The 13,950-nt window shown below is 47.6% G+C and overlaps 1 protein-coding gene across 1 annotated transcript in view; it reads left to right on the plus strand.

Annotated features, from left to right (window-relative positions):
• Positions 1-12,623, plus strand: part of BIN2 (bridging integrator 2) — a 36,471-nt gene extending 23,848 nt beyond the window's left edge. Inside the window, exons 9-13 of the mRNA XM_048487489.1 lie at positions 2,564-3,410; positions 9,397-9,468; positions 10,164-10,259; positions 10,904-10,931; positions 12,526-12,623. Coding sequence (XP_048343446.1) covers positions 2,564-3,410; positions 9,397-9,468; positions 10,164-10,259; positions 10,904-10,931; positions 12,526-12,623 — 1,141 coding nt within the window. The remainder of the gene's footprint in view (positions 1-2,563; positions 3,411-9,396; positions 9,469-10,163; positions 10,260-10,903; positions 10,932-12,525) is intronic.
• The last annotated feature ends 1,327 nt before the right edge of the window (positions 12,624-13,950 follow it).

The following is a 13,950-nucleotide window of genomic DNA, read 5'->3' on the forward strand; positions in this document are numbered from 1 at the left end:
TGCCAGCTCCACGTTCAGAAATACCTGCAGATTTGAGGGTGGAGTCTGGGAGGGTGGTCTTAAGGGCGGGGTGAACACTCGCAGGAGTAGCAGCAGGAGTTCGGGTAGCCCGCGAAGCCTAGATGTTATGAACCCATCAGCCCCTGTCAGTATGGCCAATTGGCCATGCTGGCAGGGGCTGATGGGAATTGTAGTTCATGAACATCTAGAGAGCCGCAGGTTGCAGACCCCTGGTATAAGGCCATACAGTCCACCTTCCAAAGCAACCATGTGTAAAAGAGATAAATACACGATCTATGTCAGGGGTGTCAAACTCATGGCCCTCCAGATGTTCATGAACTACAATTCCCATCAGTCCCTCCCAACATGAGCACTGGCAATACTGGCAAGGGCTGATGGGAATTGTAGTTCGGGAACATCTGGAGGAGCCGCGAGTTTGACACCTGTGATCTATGTAGACTGGGGATCAGTTGGCTTTCCAGGAGATCTCCAGCCTTCACTAGAAGGTTGAAAGTCCTAGCTTTTAGGAAGAGCTCAAGTAGGGCATGAGGGGAAACAGCCCTGCTTTGTCCTCCCCAGAATGTGGAAGCCAAGGAGATGCAGCCTCTGAGCATGGAGGCTGCATTTCACTATGGTGGCTAAATCGTAGAAGCATAAAGTTGGAAGAGGCCATACAGGTCATCTAGTCCAACGGCCATCTCAATGCAGGATCACTGATATCAATACAAAGTCATTGGAACAGGGGTGTAACTCCCAGGGGGACATGTGGGGTCAAATGTCCACGGGCTGTGGCCATTTAATCACGGGGGAATCACCCCCCACCCCTCCTCCTGCCCCCCCAGGTCCATACACTGACCTGGCCCCCAAAAAGTTGTTTGGTGATGATGGGGGAGGGCGGCCACCCATATTAGACTATTGCAACTCGCTCTACGCGGGCCTCCCCTTGCGGCTGATCCAGAAATTAAAATTGGTCCAGCATGTAGCGGCACGTCTGCTCACCAGGCGGTGCCTTTAGGAACCACATCACATGCCCGTGGTTAAATGCGCTCTGCACTGGCTCCCCAGTTGGTTCCGGATGCGTCTTCAAGGTATTGGTTTGAACCTTATTATTATTATTATTATTATTATTATTATTATTATTATTATTATTATTATTATTATTATTATTATTATTATTATTTATTATATTTATAAACCGCCTCCTCGGCTCAGGGTTTGTCCTCCCAGGCCTAGCGCTGACTTGGGATCGTCGTACCCTCACGTGACCGGTCTGGCCCCCCATATGTCCCATCGCCGCATCTCTGCGTTCCATGCGCGAGGCCAATCTAAAGCTGGTGATCCCCGCCCCCTCTATGATGCGGCTGGCCTCCACCAGGGCCAGGGCTTTCACGGCCCTGGCCCCTGCCTGGTGGAATGCTCTCACTCCAGCTGTCCGGGCCCTGCGGGACCTCAATGAGTTCCGCAGGGCCTGTAAGACTGAGCTTTTCCACCGGGCCTTTGGGGAGACCAGCCGCTGATGTGGGTGCCCGAAACAAACACGCTGAGAAACACTCTAGACCAGGGATCCCCAAACTTTTTAAACAGGGGGCCAGTTCACTGTCCCTCAGACTGTTGGAGGGCCGGACTAAAAAAAACTATGAACAAATTCCTATGCACAAATGACTGTGAAATGTTTGATTTCACCTTTCAGCCTTTCTGTCATGGTCTATTTTTAGAACAGTGACCAAAGTATGTCAAGTACAGAGTGGGTTCCAAATATTGGTGGGGAGGCTGTGGAATACTTTCCCCTGTAAAAAAAAGCAGAACTTTCCCCATGAAGCATTCCATCTAACCCAGGATCAGGTATCTTCCTGGGTTCTTTCCTGCCTAGCAGCCAGCGATTCGCCAGCCTGGCTGATGCCAATGGGAGTGAGGTGGAACAGAAAGCCTGAGAGCAACACATGGAGTAGCTGAGAGGGAGAAGCGAGGAGCAGGCGTTGCCACATGTATGAGTTTCCAACTCTGGGTCCAGAAAAATTCATGGAGATTTGGGGTGCCATCATGTAGTAACTGCAATCAACAGCCGTTGGGGCCGGTTCCTCTTCTCCCTCGAGCCCCCACTGCACATGAATGGAGCCATCGCCGCCATGCCTGGCGGGCCGGATAAATGCCTTCAGGGGGCCACATTTGGCCCCCGGGCCGTAGTTTGGGGACCCCTGCTCTAGATCCACTGTCCCTCTCTTAAGAGGAGGTTTTAATAGTCGGATGCCATCTATTTTTAAACTTAAATAAGGTTTGATATTTGAATGCTGCATTTTAAGTCTTAATTTATTTTTATCTTGTTTTATTGTCTGTTTGTTAGTGTTGTACACCGCCCTGAGCCCTCCGGGGGAGGGCGGTATAAAAATGCAACAATAAATAAATAAATAAAAATAAATATGGGGCAGGGTGTGTGTGTGTGTGTGTGTGTGTGTGTGTAGAAAACTCAGGTTTTGCACCAGGTTACATTTTGCCTAGATACACCTCTGCATTAGAAGCAGTGTATTCAGATGTTCTTAGGATCCTTGTGTTTCTTCTCACGCAGTAAGAGAAGCTCCCTGGTCATCTCCTCTCCAGTAAGACCAACCAGCTCCTCTTTCCCGCCTCCGAAGAGCAGCATAAGTGAAGCCCCAGCATCTGCCCCGGCTGCTTCCTCCAATCATGCGTCAGAGACAGCGTCTACATCCAGCGAAGCAGAGGAAGAGGACCCTGCATCTTTGGCCACAACTTTCCAGGACGAGGTGCTGGACGTCGCTGAGCCAGACTCTTCTGCTGTTCGGGAGGCCGACGATGGCAACCAAGCTGTAGTACTGGAGAAGCCCGTCAGCACTGTCCAAGACACCCCCCAGAATGTCCAGGCATTTGCAAAGAACGTAGCAGCAGGGATTGTATCAGAGGCCCTGGCTGCAGTGGCCGGCCAGGGCCAAATCGTTCACAAAGAGCCAGAAGACACCACACGGCCCATTTCGACCCATAACCCCGAAACAAGTGACGTTGGTGAGAAAGAAGGAAGTTCTCTCCCCTGTCGAATCAGTGTCGTTCCAGTTCCACAAAAACAGGAATCCGAGCTTTCTGAAGATGCCCAGATCGAGGAATCGGATCGCCAGGAGGATGAGCCGCCGCCAAGCAACACTCTAGAGAGTCCTGGAAAAAATCTCCAAGACTCTGAGTCTTCCACCCAAGCTGAAGCAACCCAAGATGACATCGCTGGTAACACCAATGGCGGGCTTACCCCCACTGCACCGAAAACAGGGGCCATCCGTAAGATGCTGCCTCATCTAACAGAGACTGGCGAATCGAGCGGTCAGCAGTTTGAGAATGCCGACGATGATGTCAGCAGCGAAGGCAGTATTGAAGAAACAGACTTTTCTCCAAAGGTCATCAACACTCAGGTAAGGTGTTATATGCAACAATCACAACACAACACAAGCCTTTATTGGCATATAAAACAGGACAAAATTTTAAAACAAAACAAGGTGAAGAAATAACAGTTAAAATTACTAATTTCCAGTATAAAATTTGCAACAGTTTCACAAAAGAGTACATCAGAGCTGTTCAGGAGAGTGGGTATCTTATAACACTCATGCCACTGAGAACATTGCAAGAAAATGGAATTCATTTATTTCATGCGTATCTTATTGTATTTAGGGCATAGAAACAAAGAATGGTCAAGTGCTTCAACCGTAGTCATATCACATGAACAAACTCTTTTAGAACGTTCCATATTCTTAAATCTTCCCTCCAGCAGAGCTGATGGCAGCACATTACATCTTGCAGTAGCCGAGGCTCTCCTCTGGGTGGGATTACTCAGCAGACGAAGATACGCTGCCATAATTCCACGCTCGCATGGGATTAATAATATAGTCGGAGAACCGGTTGTCTTGGCAGCACAAGTCAAATTATGAAAATCAAGAGCCAAGAGCCTATTCTTAACTAGTCTGAAGGCTTCCACCTTTGTGAGCATAAGGAGTGATTCCAAGGGGAAACCAATAGCTTCAACCTTTCTAAAGATCAAAATATACCATTCTGAAATAAAGTGATCTGATAACAGAGAGGGAATATAGCTATCGCTTCTCAGCCCTTTTGGCTAAGATCAAGTGTAGTATTATATGCAACATGCTCCTTGCTTCCCTGAGCTGCGAGGAGTCTCGGGGCAGCGCTTACCTGGTTCCGTTCCCTTTGGCAGGCAGAGCACTGGAGACCCTTTTTCTTTTTAAAACAGAGGTGTGAGCGCACCACAGGTGGAAGCAATGAGGTGGAACAGAGGTGGAAGCAATGAGGCATTCCTTAAGGGCAGCCAATCAGAGAGAGAGATTCTTCACTCTTCAGGTGCTTCAGCCAACTTCCAGAAGTGTGTGTCCATTCCAGGATCTGAATTTCCTCTTCCTTCAGATACAGACAAACTTCTGCCCATCCCATCTGCCGTGGGGGGAGGGGTGAAAGAGGGGTCACCTCCTCCAGGAACCATGAAGTCCTGCCAAAGAGATCTACAATCGTTAAGCAATGTTACCTTTCTTTTGTCACAGGCTCACAACTTTCCCGGGTGACCTGGGCCCGGCAGCAACCCCCTCACATCTTGGCCAGGCTGAAACTGGCAAAAACCACCACATGGTTTGCCGTGGCCAGGCTAGGCAGTGGCCGGCGGCTTCCACACCCCAGGGCTCCGTGTCCTCCCTCTGTTTGATAGCTGCCCATGCTTGGCAGAGCCCAGGTGTGGGAGCTTAGGAGACGCAGCCCCTGAGGCCATCTTCCTCTGGAAATAGTGACCATAGTGGCCCATCTGCCCGCCAGAGGAGCCATTTCTGATCAGAGAAACAATGTGGGATGGGAGAAAATGTACCCCTTTCCGAGCAGCCCCAATTCCCATCCTCTCTTTTGATTACTTACACACCTGTGGATCCAAACAGACACACACACACACACACACACACACACGTCCCCAGCATAATGTCTGGCTTTCATGGGTAAAGGATACTTATAGCTAGGGTTGCTGACTCACGTTTGGAAAATTCTGGAATATTTGGGGGCAGTGCCCAGGAAAGAGAAAATATGGGGAGGGGAGGGATTTCAGCAGGTATGTGATGCCACTGAGTATACTCTTCAAAGCAGCCATTACTTGCAAGGAAACTGATCTCTGTACTGGAGATAAATTGTGATTTCAGGTCAACTCAAGGGCCCACCAGCCGAGATTACCCTTTAGAATAATTTGGCGGACACAATAGGCTAAATATGGGAAGAATTCTGCTAGAAGAAGAGTTTGGATTTATATCCCCCCTTTCTCTCCTATAGGAAACTCAAAGGGGCTTACAAACTCCTTTCCCTTCCCTCTTCCCAACAAACACCCTGTGAAGTAGGTGGGGCTGAGAGATCTGAGAAGAACTGTGACTAGCCCGAGGTCACCCAGCTGGCGTGTGTGGGAGTGCACAGGCTAATCTGAATTCCCCAGATAAGCCTCCACAGCTCAAGCGGCAGAGCGAGGAATCAAACCCGGTTCCTCCAGATTAGAATGCACCTGCTCTTCACCACTACGCCAATGCTGCTGCAAAGGTCCATCTACCTATTAATGGCCAGTCAGGCCTTGGGATGTCATTATTCTGAATCACTTCTTTCAAGCGAGGTTTGTCTGTTACTATGTCAAGGCCCAAACTGCACTGCAGCTCCGAGAAGTGCTTGCCCGCTTTTCCAAACACGAGCTCTCTCGCTTGAGAATCTGGATTGCGTCAAACACGCCAGACGTGAACAGGCAAAGCAAACTGGTCTGACAGGAAAAACTAGCTTGGATTCCTTAAGAAAAATGTACAGTGTTCAGGTTGCTAAATCACCGCTGGAAATAATGGGCTTTGTGTGAAATGTTTCAAGGTGTTGCTGACTGATGGCTTTTTTTGCAAGTTATTTGTTCCTGGCAAACCAGCAGAGAAGCAATTAGAACAGTACTAGGTGCATTTTGAGCGGGCGGATGGGTGTGTGTGTACAGAGCCGTCAAGCTGCAGCTGACACGGCAGCGCTGTGGGGTTTTCAAGGCGAGAGACCTTTGGAGGTGGTTTGCCATTGCCTGCCTCTACCTCACCTCCCTGGTATGAAGAAGTGTTTCCTTTTATTAGTCCTAATTCTTCCCCCCCAGCATTTCCAATGGATGCCCCCTGGTTCTAGTATTGTGAGAAAGAGAGAAACATTTCTCTCTGTCAACATTTTCTACCCCATGCATAATTTTATAGACTGCAATCATATCCCCCCTCAGACATCTCCTCTCCAAACTAAAGAGTCCCAAACGCTGCAGCTTCTCCTCATAAGGAAGGTGCTCCAATCCTTCAATCATCCTCGTTGCCCTTCTCTGCACTTTTTCTATCTCTTCAATATTTTTTTTGAGATGTGGCGACCAGAACTGGACACAGTACTCCAAGTGCGGTCGCACCACTGCTTTATATAAGGGCATGACAATCCTTGCAGTTTTATTATCAACTCCTTTCCTAATTATCCCCAGCATAGAGTTTGCCTTTTTCACAGCTGCCATGCACTGAGTTGACATTCCCATGGAACTATCAACTAAGATGCCCAAATCCCTTTCCTGGTCTGTGACTGATAGCACTGACCCCTGTAGCGTGTATGTGAAGTTTGGATTTTTTGCCCCATGTGCATCACTTTACATTTTGCTACATTGAACTGTACTAGGTGCATTTTGAGCGTGCGGATGGGTGCGTGTGTACAGAGCCGTCAAGCTGCAGCTGACACGGCAGCGCTGTGGGGTTTTCAAGGCGAGAGACCTTTGGAGGTGGTTTGCCATTGCCTGCCTCTACCTCACCCCCCTGGTATTCCTTGGAGGTCTCCCATCCAAATACTTGCCAGGGTTGAGGCTGAGAATGAGTGACTGGCCCAAGATCGTTCAGCAAGTTTGCATGGCAGAGTGAGGATTTGAACATGGGTTTCCCAGATCCTAGTCCAACACCTTAACCACTACACCCTGCTGGCTCTTCTGAGAGAGAGATCAGATCTTGGTAGACTTTAATAGCCCTGTAAAGTTGGTTGGTCCTATCTCTCCCCATCATGTAGCTGGTTCAATATTGACTTGCTAAAAGCCATTCTAGAGTGTTTATGGTAGAGGTGAGATTTGATGTTGGATGTTGATTATTGAACATTAAAGCATGACAGTAAGAACATAAGAACATAAGAACAAGCCAGCTGGATCAGACCAGAGTCCATCTAGTCCAGCTCTCTGCTACTCGCAGTGGCCCACCAGGTGCCTTTGGGAGCTCACATGCAGGATGTGAACGCAATGGCCTTCTGCTGCTGCTGCTGCATTTCAATGGTCTGCTAAAACATTTGCAACCTCGAATCAAAGAGGATCAAGATTGGTAGGCATTACTTGACTTCTCCTCCGTAAATCTGCACTGGCCCCTTTTAAAGCTCATGGTTAGTGGCCATCACCACCTCCTGTGGCAGCATATTCCAAACACCAATCACACGTTGTGTGAAGAAGTGTTTCCTTTTATTAGTCCTAATTCTTCCCCCCAGCATTTTCAATGGATGCCCCCTGGTTCTAGTATTGTGAGAAAGAGAGAAACATTTCTCTCTGTCAACATTTTCTACCCCATGCATAATTTTATAGACTTCAATCATATCCTCCCTCAGACATCTCCTCTCCAAACTAAAGAGTCCCAAACGCTGCAGCCTCTCCTCATAAGGAAGGTGCTCCAGTCCATCAATCATCCTCGTTGCCCTTCTCTGCACTTTTTCTATCTCTTCAATATCCTTTTTGAGATGTGGCGACCAGAACTGAACACAGTACTCCAAGTGCGGTCGCACCACTGCTTTATATAAGGGCATGACAATCTTTGCAGTTTTATTCTCAATTCCTTTCCTAATTATCCCCAGCATAGAGTTTGCCTTTTTCACAGCTGCCATGCATTTAATTATGTAAGAAAAAAACCCACCAGTGCTATAAAAAATAATTGGAAAAGACTCTCTGAGCATATTCAGAGTGTCTTTCCCAAAGTGTATGTGAAATTAATCAGAAACACTTTCACACCTACCAAATAATGTCCTTTCAATCTGCTTTGCTGCTGGATTTTACTCTAACAGCAAAATCCACTTGCAAACCATTGCAATAGTGCATTAAAATGGATTTGAAGACGTGAGGCTCAGAGGCTGTGACTTCCAAATTACTTACAAGAAAATAAATTAAGTATTAATATGTTTTTCTAGGTAAGTTCTGTATGTTCAAGTTCTGTTCCTTCTTTCTATCTAGCTATCATGCCTTCTCAAGAACTCAAAATATGTGACACCATATCTCTCTATATAAAAAGCTAACAGTGTTTTTGTTGATGATAGTATACCTCAGTAACTGCTGGGCCAATTCCTCTGAAAATTCCCAGCCACTATAGTCAGCCAGGCGAGAGTGTTTTTAGATGTTCACATACCTGAAATTTCACACCTGGCCCAGGTAAAACGCCTTTTTCCTGGCACTCCATGGTGAAGGACATGCAGCTGCCTGTGTGTAACTGTCACTGTTAGAATGTTCATGCAGCTTAGAATGTTCACTCAGATGGCCAGATATGAGCAGTGAAAACAGTACATAGGCAGTCACTCGAGTGGACGTGAAACACATACACACACATACACACGAGGGAGAGGGAAGGGAGGGAGAGGGAGGGGTGGCATGCAAGAGAAGAGAGGGAGAGGAAAAGGATGGAGGGGGAGGCATGCAAGGGAAGAGAGAGGGGAGACAGTGAGGGGTGACATGCAAGGGAGGGAGGCAGGGGGCCCAGCATCTTGATATGACCCACCCACCCTAGCAGAGGGAAAGAGAAGGGCATGCATTACTCAGGCACGCATTACTCAGGAGTAAGCTCGGTACAGCAACTGTGACATACTTTGAATGGCTGCGTCGCGCCCCTCAGAGGGTTTCCTCAGAAGCGACACCCATTGCCACCAACCAAACTTACTCTCAGGTAAAGGATCATGACCAGCCAGCCTAGATGTGTGGGAGGGGTGCCTTTCCATTCCCCCCCCCCCCAAGGAATGCAGGCACACACATCAATGACATCGCACAGTATCAGGCTGCGTGTTTGCATGAGCACGTAATGCTGGCCTCTGCAATTGATTTGCTGCTACTGTTCCTTTCCCATTTCACCACAATAAGCCACAGCAACGCGTGGCCGGGCCCTGCTAGTTAATCATAAAAATCATAAAAGTTACGGTGATTAAACCATTTCACACCATCCTCGCCACTGAAAAGCCAGTGCTAGTTCTCCAAAAATGGTTCCCAGATTTGAGTTTTGGCTTTGCTCTGTTCAGAAATTTACAGTGAAATCTTCAGGCCTGGTTGGAGATGATTCTGTACCACAGGGTAACTGAATTCATGGAGGATCTTTTTCATTGTAGATTGCTTCGACCTTCTTCTCCGAAGATGAGAGTCAGAATGATAGCAAATTGCCCATGGACTTCCTGTTCAAGGTGAGAAACATTTTCAGCCCTGTACAAATCAGCCTGCAGTAATGGTTAAGGTTTGGGACCAGGATCTGGGAAACCCTGGTTAGAATCCCCACTCTGCCATAAAATGTTGCTGGGTGATCTTGGACCAGCCGCCCCCTCTCTGCCTCCACCCTGGCAAGTATTTGGATGGGAATACCATCCAAGGAATACCAGGGGTGTGACCAGAAGCAGGCAATGGCAAACCACCTCTGAACGTCTCTTGCCTTGAAATCCCTGCAGTGGTGGCAAACCTATGGCACTCCAGATGTTCATGGACTACAATTCCCATCAGCCCCTTGGCCATGCTGGCAGGGGCTGATGGGAATTGTAGTCCATGAACATCTGGTTTGCCACCACAGCACAGAGTCACCATAAATCAGCCATGATTGACAGTCCCCCCCCAAAAAAAAACCCCTCAAGATTTAGGTTGTTCAGAAAAAAATGATGGGACCTTTGCTTGTATTAAGAAAGGGGAGCATATTTCCAAAGTTATAAACATTTAAGCCCATAAACTACTGGAAGAAGTTACTCAAAACAGACATTTCTGTTTTGTCTTCCACAATATATTGCAAATTCTGATTGCTGCAGTCCATATAGTATCTCCAAAGTTATGAAACCAGCTCAGCTGGCCATTCTGGAAAATCAAAACTTCACTGGCATCATGGTTCTCGTCCTAGGCTCAAGCACTCCAAGCTCATTCGTCAGATGAAGAGAATCACCTTCAGTTTGGAAAAGGGGATATCATTCTGGTGCTGTCGGATGCACAGGCACAGGTAACACTGGGTTGGCCCTGTTGTTGGAAATGATGAGAGTATCCAAACCTACTGCAAACACACTAAAGAGTTTTGCAGCGCCTTAAGAACTAACAGATTTATTGAAGGATAAACTTCCATGGGCGACAGCCAGCCTAATTCCTCAGAGTCCCCCTTGGGCCCACAACAGTGATGGAGAACCTTTTTGAGACCAAGTGCCCAAATTGCAACCCAAACCCACTTATTTATTGCAAAGTGCCAACATGGCAATTTAACCTGAATGCTGAGGTTTTAGTTTAGAAAAAATGGTTGGCTCCAAGGAGTGCATTACTCGGGAGTAAGCTTGGTGGTAGTTGGTGGCTTTGCTTTGAAGCAACCGCACAACTCTTCCAACGGGTGAATCTTTACTCAGAAGTAAGCCCCATTGCCAGCAACTGAGCTTACTTCCAGGTAAAGGATCGCGCTTTAGTTCTTCGCATGAAAATCAGTGAGGTTTAACAGTGCTTAACCGGGTTACCTACACTGCTTCCCCAAAACTTGGTCTTAGGTTTAATGTTAATAATCGAGCCTAGCGGCCCAGGCCAGCCTAGATGTGGGGGGGGGGCTCTGTTTGTGCGTGCCCACAGAGAGGGCTCTGAGTGCCACCTCTGGCACCTGTGCCATAGGGTTCGCCACCACTGGCCCACAAAGTGGGTGAGTACTTCTGAAATGGAAGACTGGCAACCCTAAATACAGAAAACTCATGACAGTCGCTCAAGGGACAGAATTCTTCCTATCCTCGCTTTGCCTCTCCAAGGCCCTTTCCACACAAACCCCCGAAATAGTTTCTAAAACGTTTTCAAACACGCACACACATCCCTTTACGTATGCTCGCACTCAGCCCCTCCAAACGATTCCTGGTGGCCATTTTGTGATTTTTGCCGTTTATTTTGAGTTTGTTGTGTGGAATTGTTGCTTCAGTGCTTCACAGCAGGTTGCTGCAGTTCTTTGCGCCTTCTACCCTCCCTTCGAGAATTATTTATTTTATTTGATTCGATTTTAGAGGCCGCCTCATCCCCGAAGGGCTCTAGGCCCTCAAAACCCCAAAGGGCTCTAGCCCCCCCCCCCCCAAACAAACTGACCAAACTCTGCTCGAATGCTCAAAAATGTTCTAAAAGCAGATGAGGGCAAAGAGTGAACGCACAAAATGGCGCCAATGAGGAAGTGCAGGAAAGGCAGAGAGGCTCGGGAAACGTCTGAAAGGGACTGTACAGGCGAATGAAGCCTTTTTAAAAACATTTCGGCCAGAGAATCGCTTTAAAAGGGCATTCCTTTAAAACATTATGAGGCTGCAAGTAAAAATGTTGAGGGTAAAAGCAATGCAGAACTCCACGGAAGACCTGTTTTATTTCCCGCCTGAAAACGTTTTAAAGTGTCTGTGCGGAAAGGACCCAAGGGATATGATTGAAGTCTATAAAATGATGCATGGGGTAGAAAATGTTGACAGGGAGAAATTTTTCTCTCTTTCTCGCAATACTAGAACCAGGGGGCATTCATTGAAAATGCTGGGGGGAAGAATTAGGACTAATAAAAGGAAACACTTCTTCACGCAACGTGTGATTGGTGTTTGGAATATGCTGCCACAGGAGGTGGTGATGGCCACTAACCTGGGTAGCTTTAAAAGGGGCTTGGACAGATTTATGGAGGAGAAGTCGATTTATGGCTACCAATCTTGATCCTCCTTGATCTCAGATTGCAAATGCCTTAACAGTCCAGGGAGCTAGGGAGCAGCAGCCGCAGAAGGCCCTTGCTTTCACATCCTGCACGTGAGCTCCCAAGGGCACCTGGTGGGCCACTGCAAGGAGTAGAGTACTGGACTAGATGGACTCTGGTCTGATCCAGCCGGTTTGTTCTTATGTTCTTATGCTCTCAGATTGCAAATGCCTCAGCAGACCAGGCGCTCGGGAGCAGCAGCAGCAGCAGAAGGCCATTGCTTTCACATCCTGCATGTGAGCTCCCAAGGGCACCTGGTGGGCCACTGCAAGGAGTAGAGTACTGGACTAGATGGACTCTGGTCTGATCCAGCCGGCTTGTTCTTATGTTCTTATGCTCTCAGATTGCAAATGCCTTAGCAGACCAGGTGCTCGGGAGCAACAGCCGCAGAAGGCCATTGCTTTCACCTCCTGCAGGTGAGCTCCCAAAGGCACCTGGTGGGCCACTGCGAGTAGCAGAATGCTGGACTAGATGGACTCTGGTCTGATCCAGCAGGCTAGTTCTTATGTTCTTATGTTCTTAATTCTCTATGTAGCTCTAGTTGCTGCCGCCAATGCAGAGCCATTTCCAGAGCAATGGGGAACACACAAGGTGGTTTCCCTGGACTTTCCATTCCTCAACCCCTCCCCATAGCCACCATTCCCCGACAACCAAAAGAAGGGTTTTTTTTAATTAATAATTTCTAGATCACCCAAGCACAGTAATATTATGACAACCTAGGGAAATGTTTGCCTAATTCTGAATTCCTAGTGGGTTTTTTAAAAGTTAAATCTTTGGCCCCCTTTTTTTTCCAACAACGCAACCTGTTTTTGGATGCAGCTCAAATTGCAAGCCTGAATGCAAGACATCTTGGGAGGTGATCCAGGGGAAAAAAAACTGGCACCAAGCCATCACATTCACAAACATAGATCACCTCCAGAGATAGTAAATCCACCTTGAACACCGGAGAAATAGATGAGAAAAGAAAGCTGAGGGTGGTTGAAAGGAGAGGCCAGTTAGGAAATCGGGGGGGGGGGGGGCACTTGATCCTGTGTGTGCTTTGCATACTTTGCAGGGGGCGCGGAGGGGGGGACACAATTTGGTAGAAATGCAGTTTTTATTGCCTTTCAATTTTCTTATATCCAAGAATAAACAAATACATGCAAACATCGTCAATTCACAAAGTTTATACTACAGCTATTGTGTGGCTATGGGCCTCAAAATCCAACTTTTCTGAGCACTAAAGGATGCAGAAATGTTGGCTTTTTAAAATACTGAGCATACACTCACTTGCTGTGTCAAATCCACAGAGGGGCGGAGTATATGTTGGTATGTCTTATGCAAAGGACATAGCTCTGTTGTTTCGCAGAAAGTCTGGCCTGACCTTGGCGTTCTCTGTTCTCAGCCAGGAACAGGAAGCGCTGGCAGAACTGCTGCCGTCAAGCCTTAGATCTCTGTATTCGTTTTTTTAATATGCCCACATCCTCCTGTCAATCATTAACTTTCCCCTTTGTGCTCTCTTCTCCAACAACCCTGATCAGTCACTGCCTGTGAACCCAGAAAATGTTAGAGAGCATGCTACGTGTTGCATCTTTAGGAATGCATCACCCCATTTAATTATCTATGTAACTGGCGTCACGCAGCAGCAAAGGGCCAAAGTATACACGATGCTCTGGGGGATTTGTTATCGCATCCCAAAGCATGTAATTTAGCCATGGCCCTGATATTAATCTTCCATCATGTGCCAAAATCCTTTCCCCCAAGTTGCTTTTTTTTTTTAGTAAGAAGCTGGACTGTGCCTGGCTTGGAGCAGCAGTGGCATAGTGTTTAAGAGCAGGTGCACTCTAATCTGGAGAGCCGGGTTTGATTCCCCGCTCTGTTATTTGAGCTGTAGAGGCTTATCTGGGGAACTAGATTAGCCTGTGGACTCTAACACACGCCAGCTGGGTGACCTTGGGCGAGTCACAGCTCTTCAGAGCTC

The sequence above is a fragment of the Sphaerodactylus townsendi genome, linkage group LG03, assembly GCF_021028975.2.
Source record: "Sphaerodactylus townsendi isolate TG3544 linkage group LG03, MPM_Stown_v2.3, whole genome shotgun sequence".
Taxonomy (NCBI): Eukaryota; Metazoa; Chordata; class Lepidosauria; order Squamata; family Sphaerodactylidae; genus Sphaerodactylus; species Sphaerodactylus townsendi.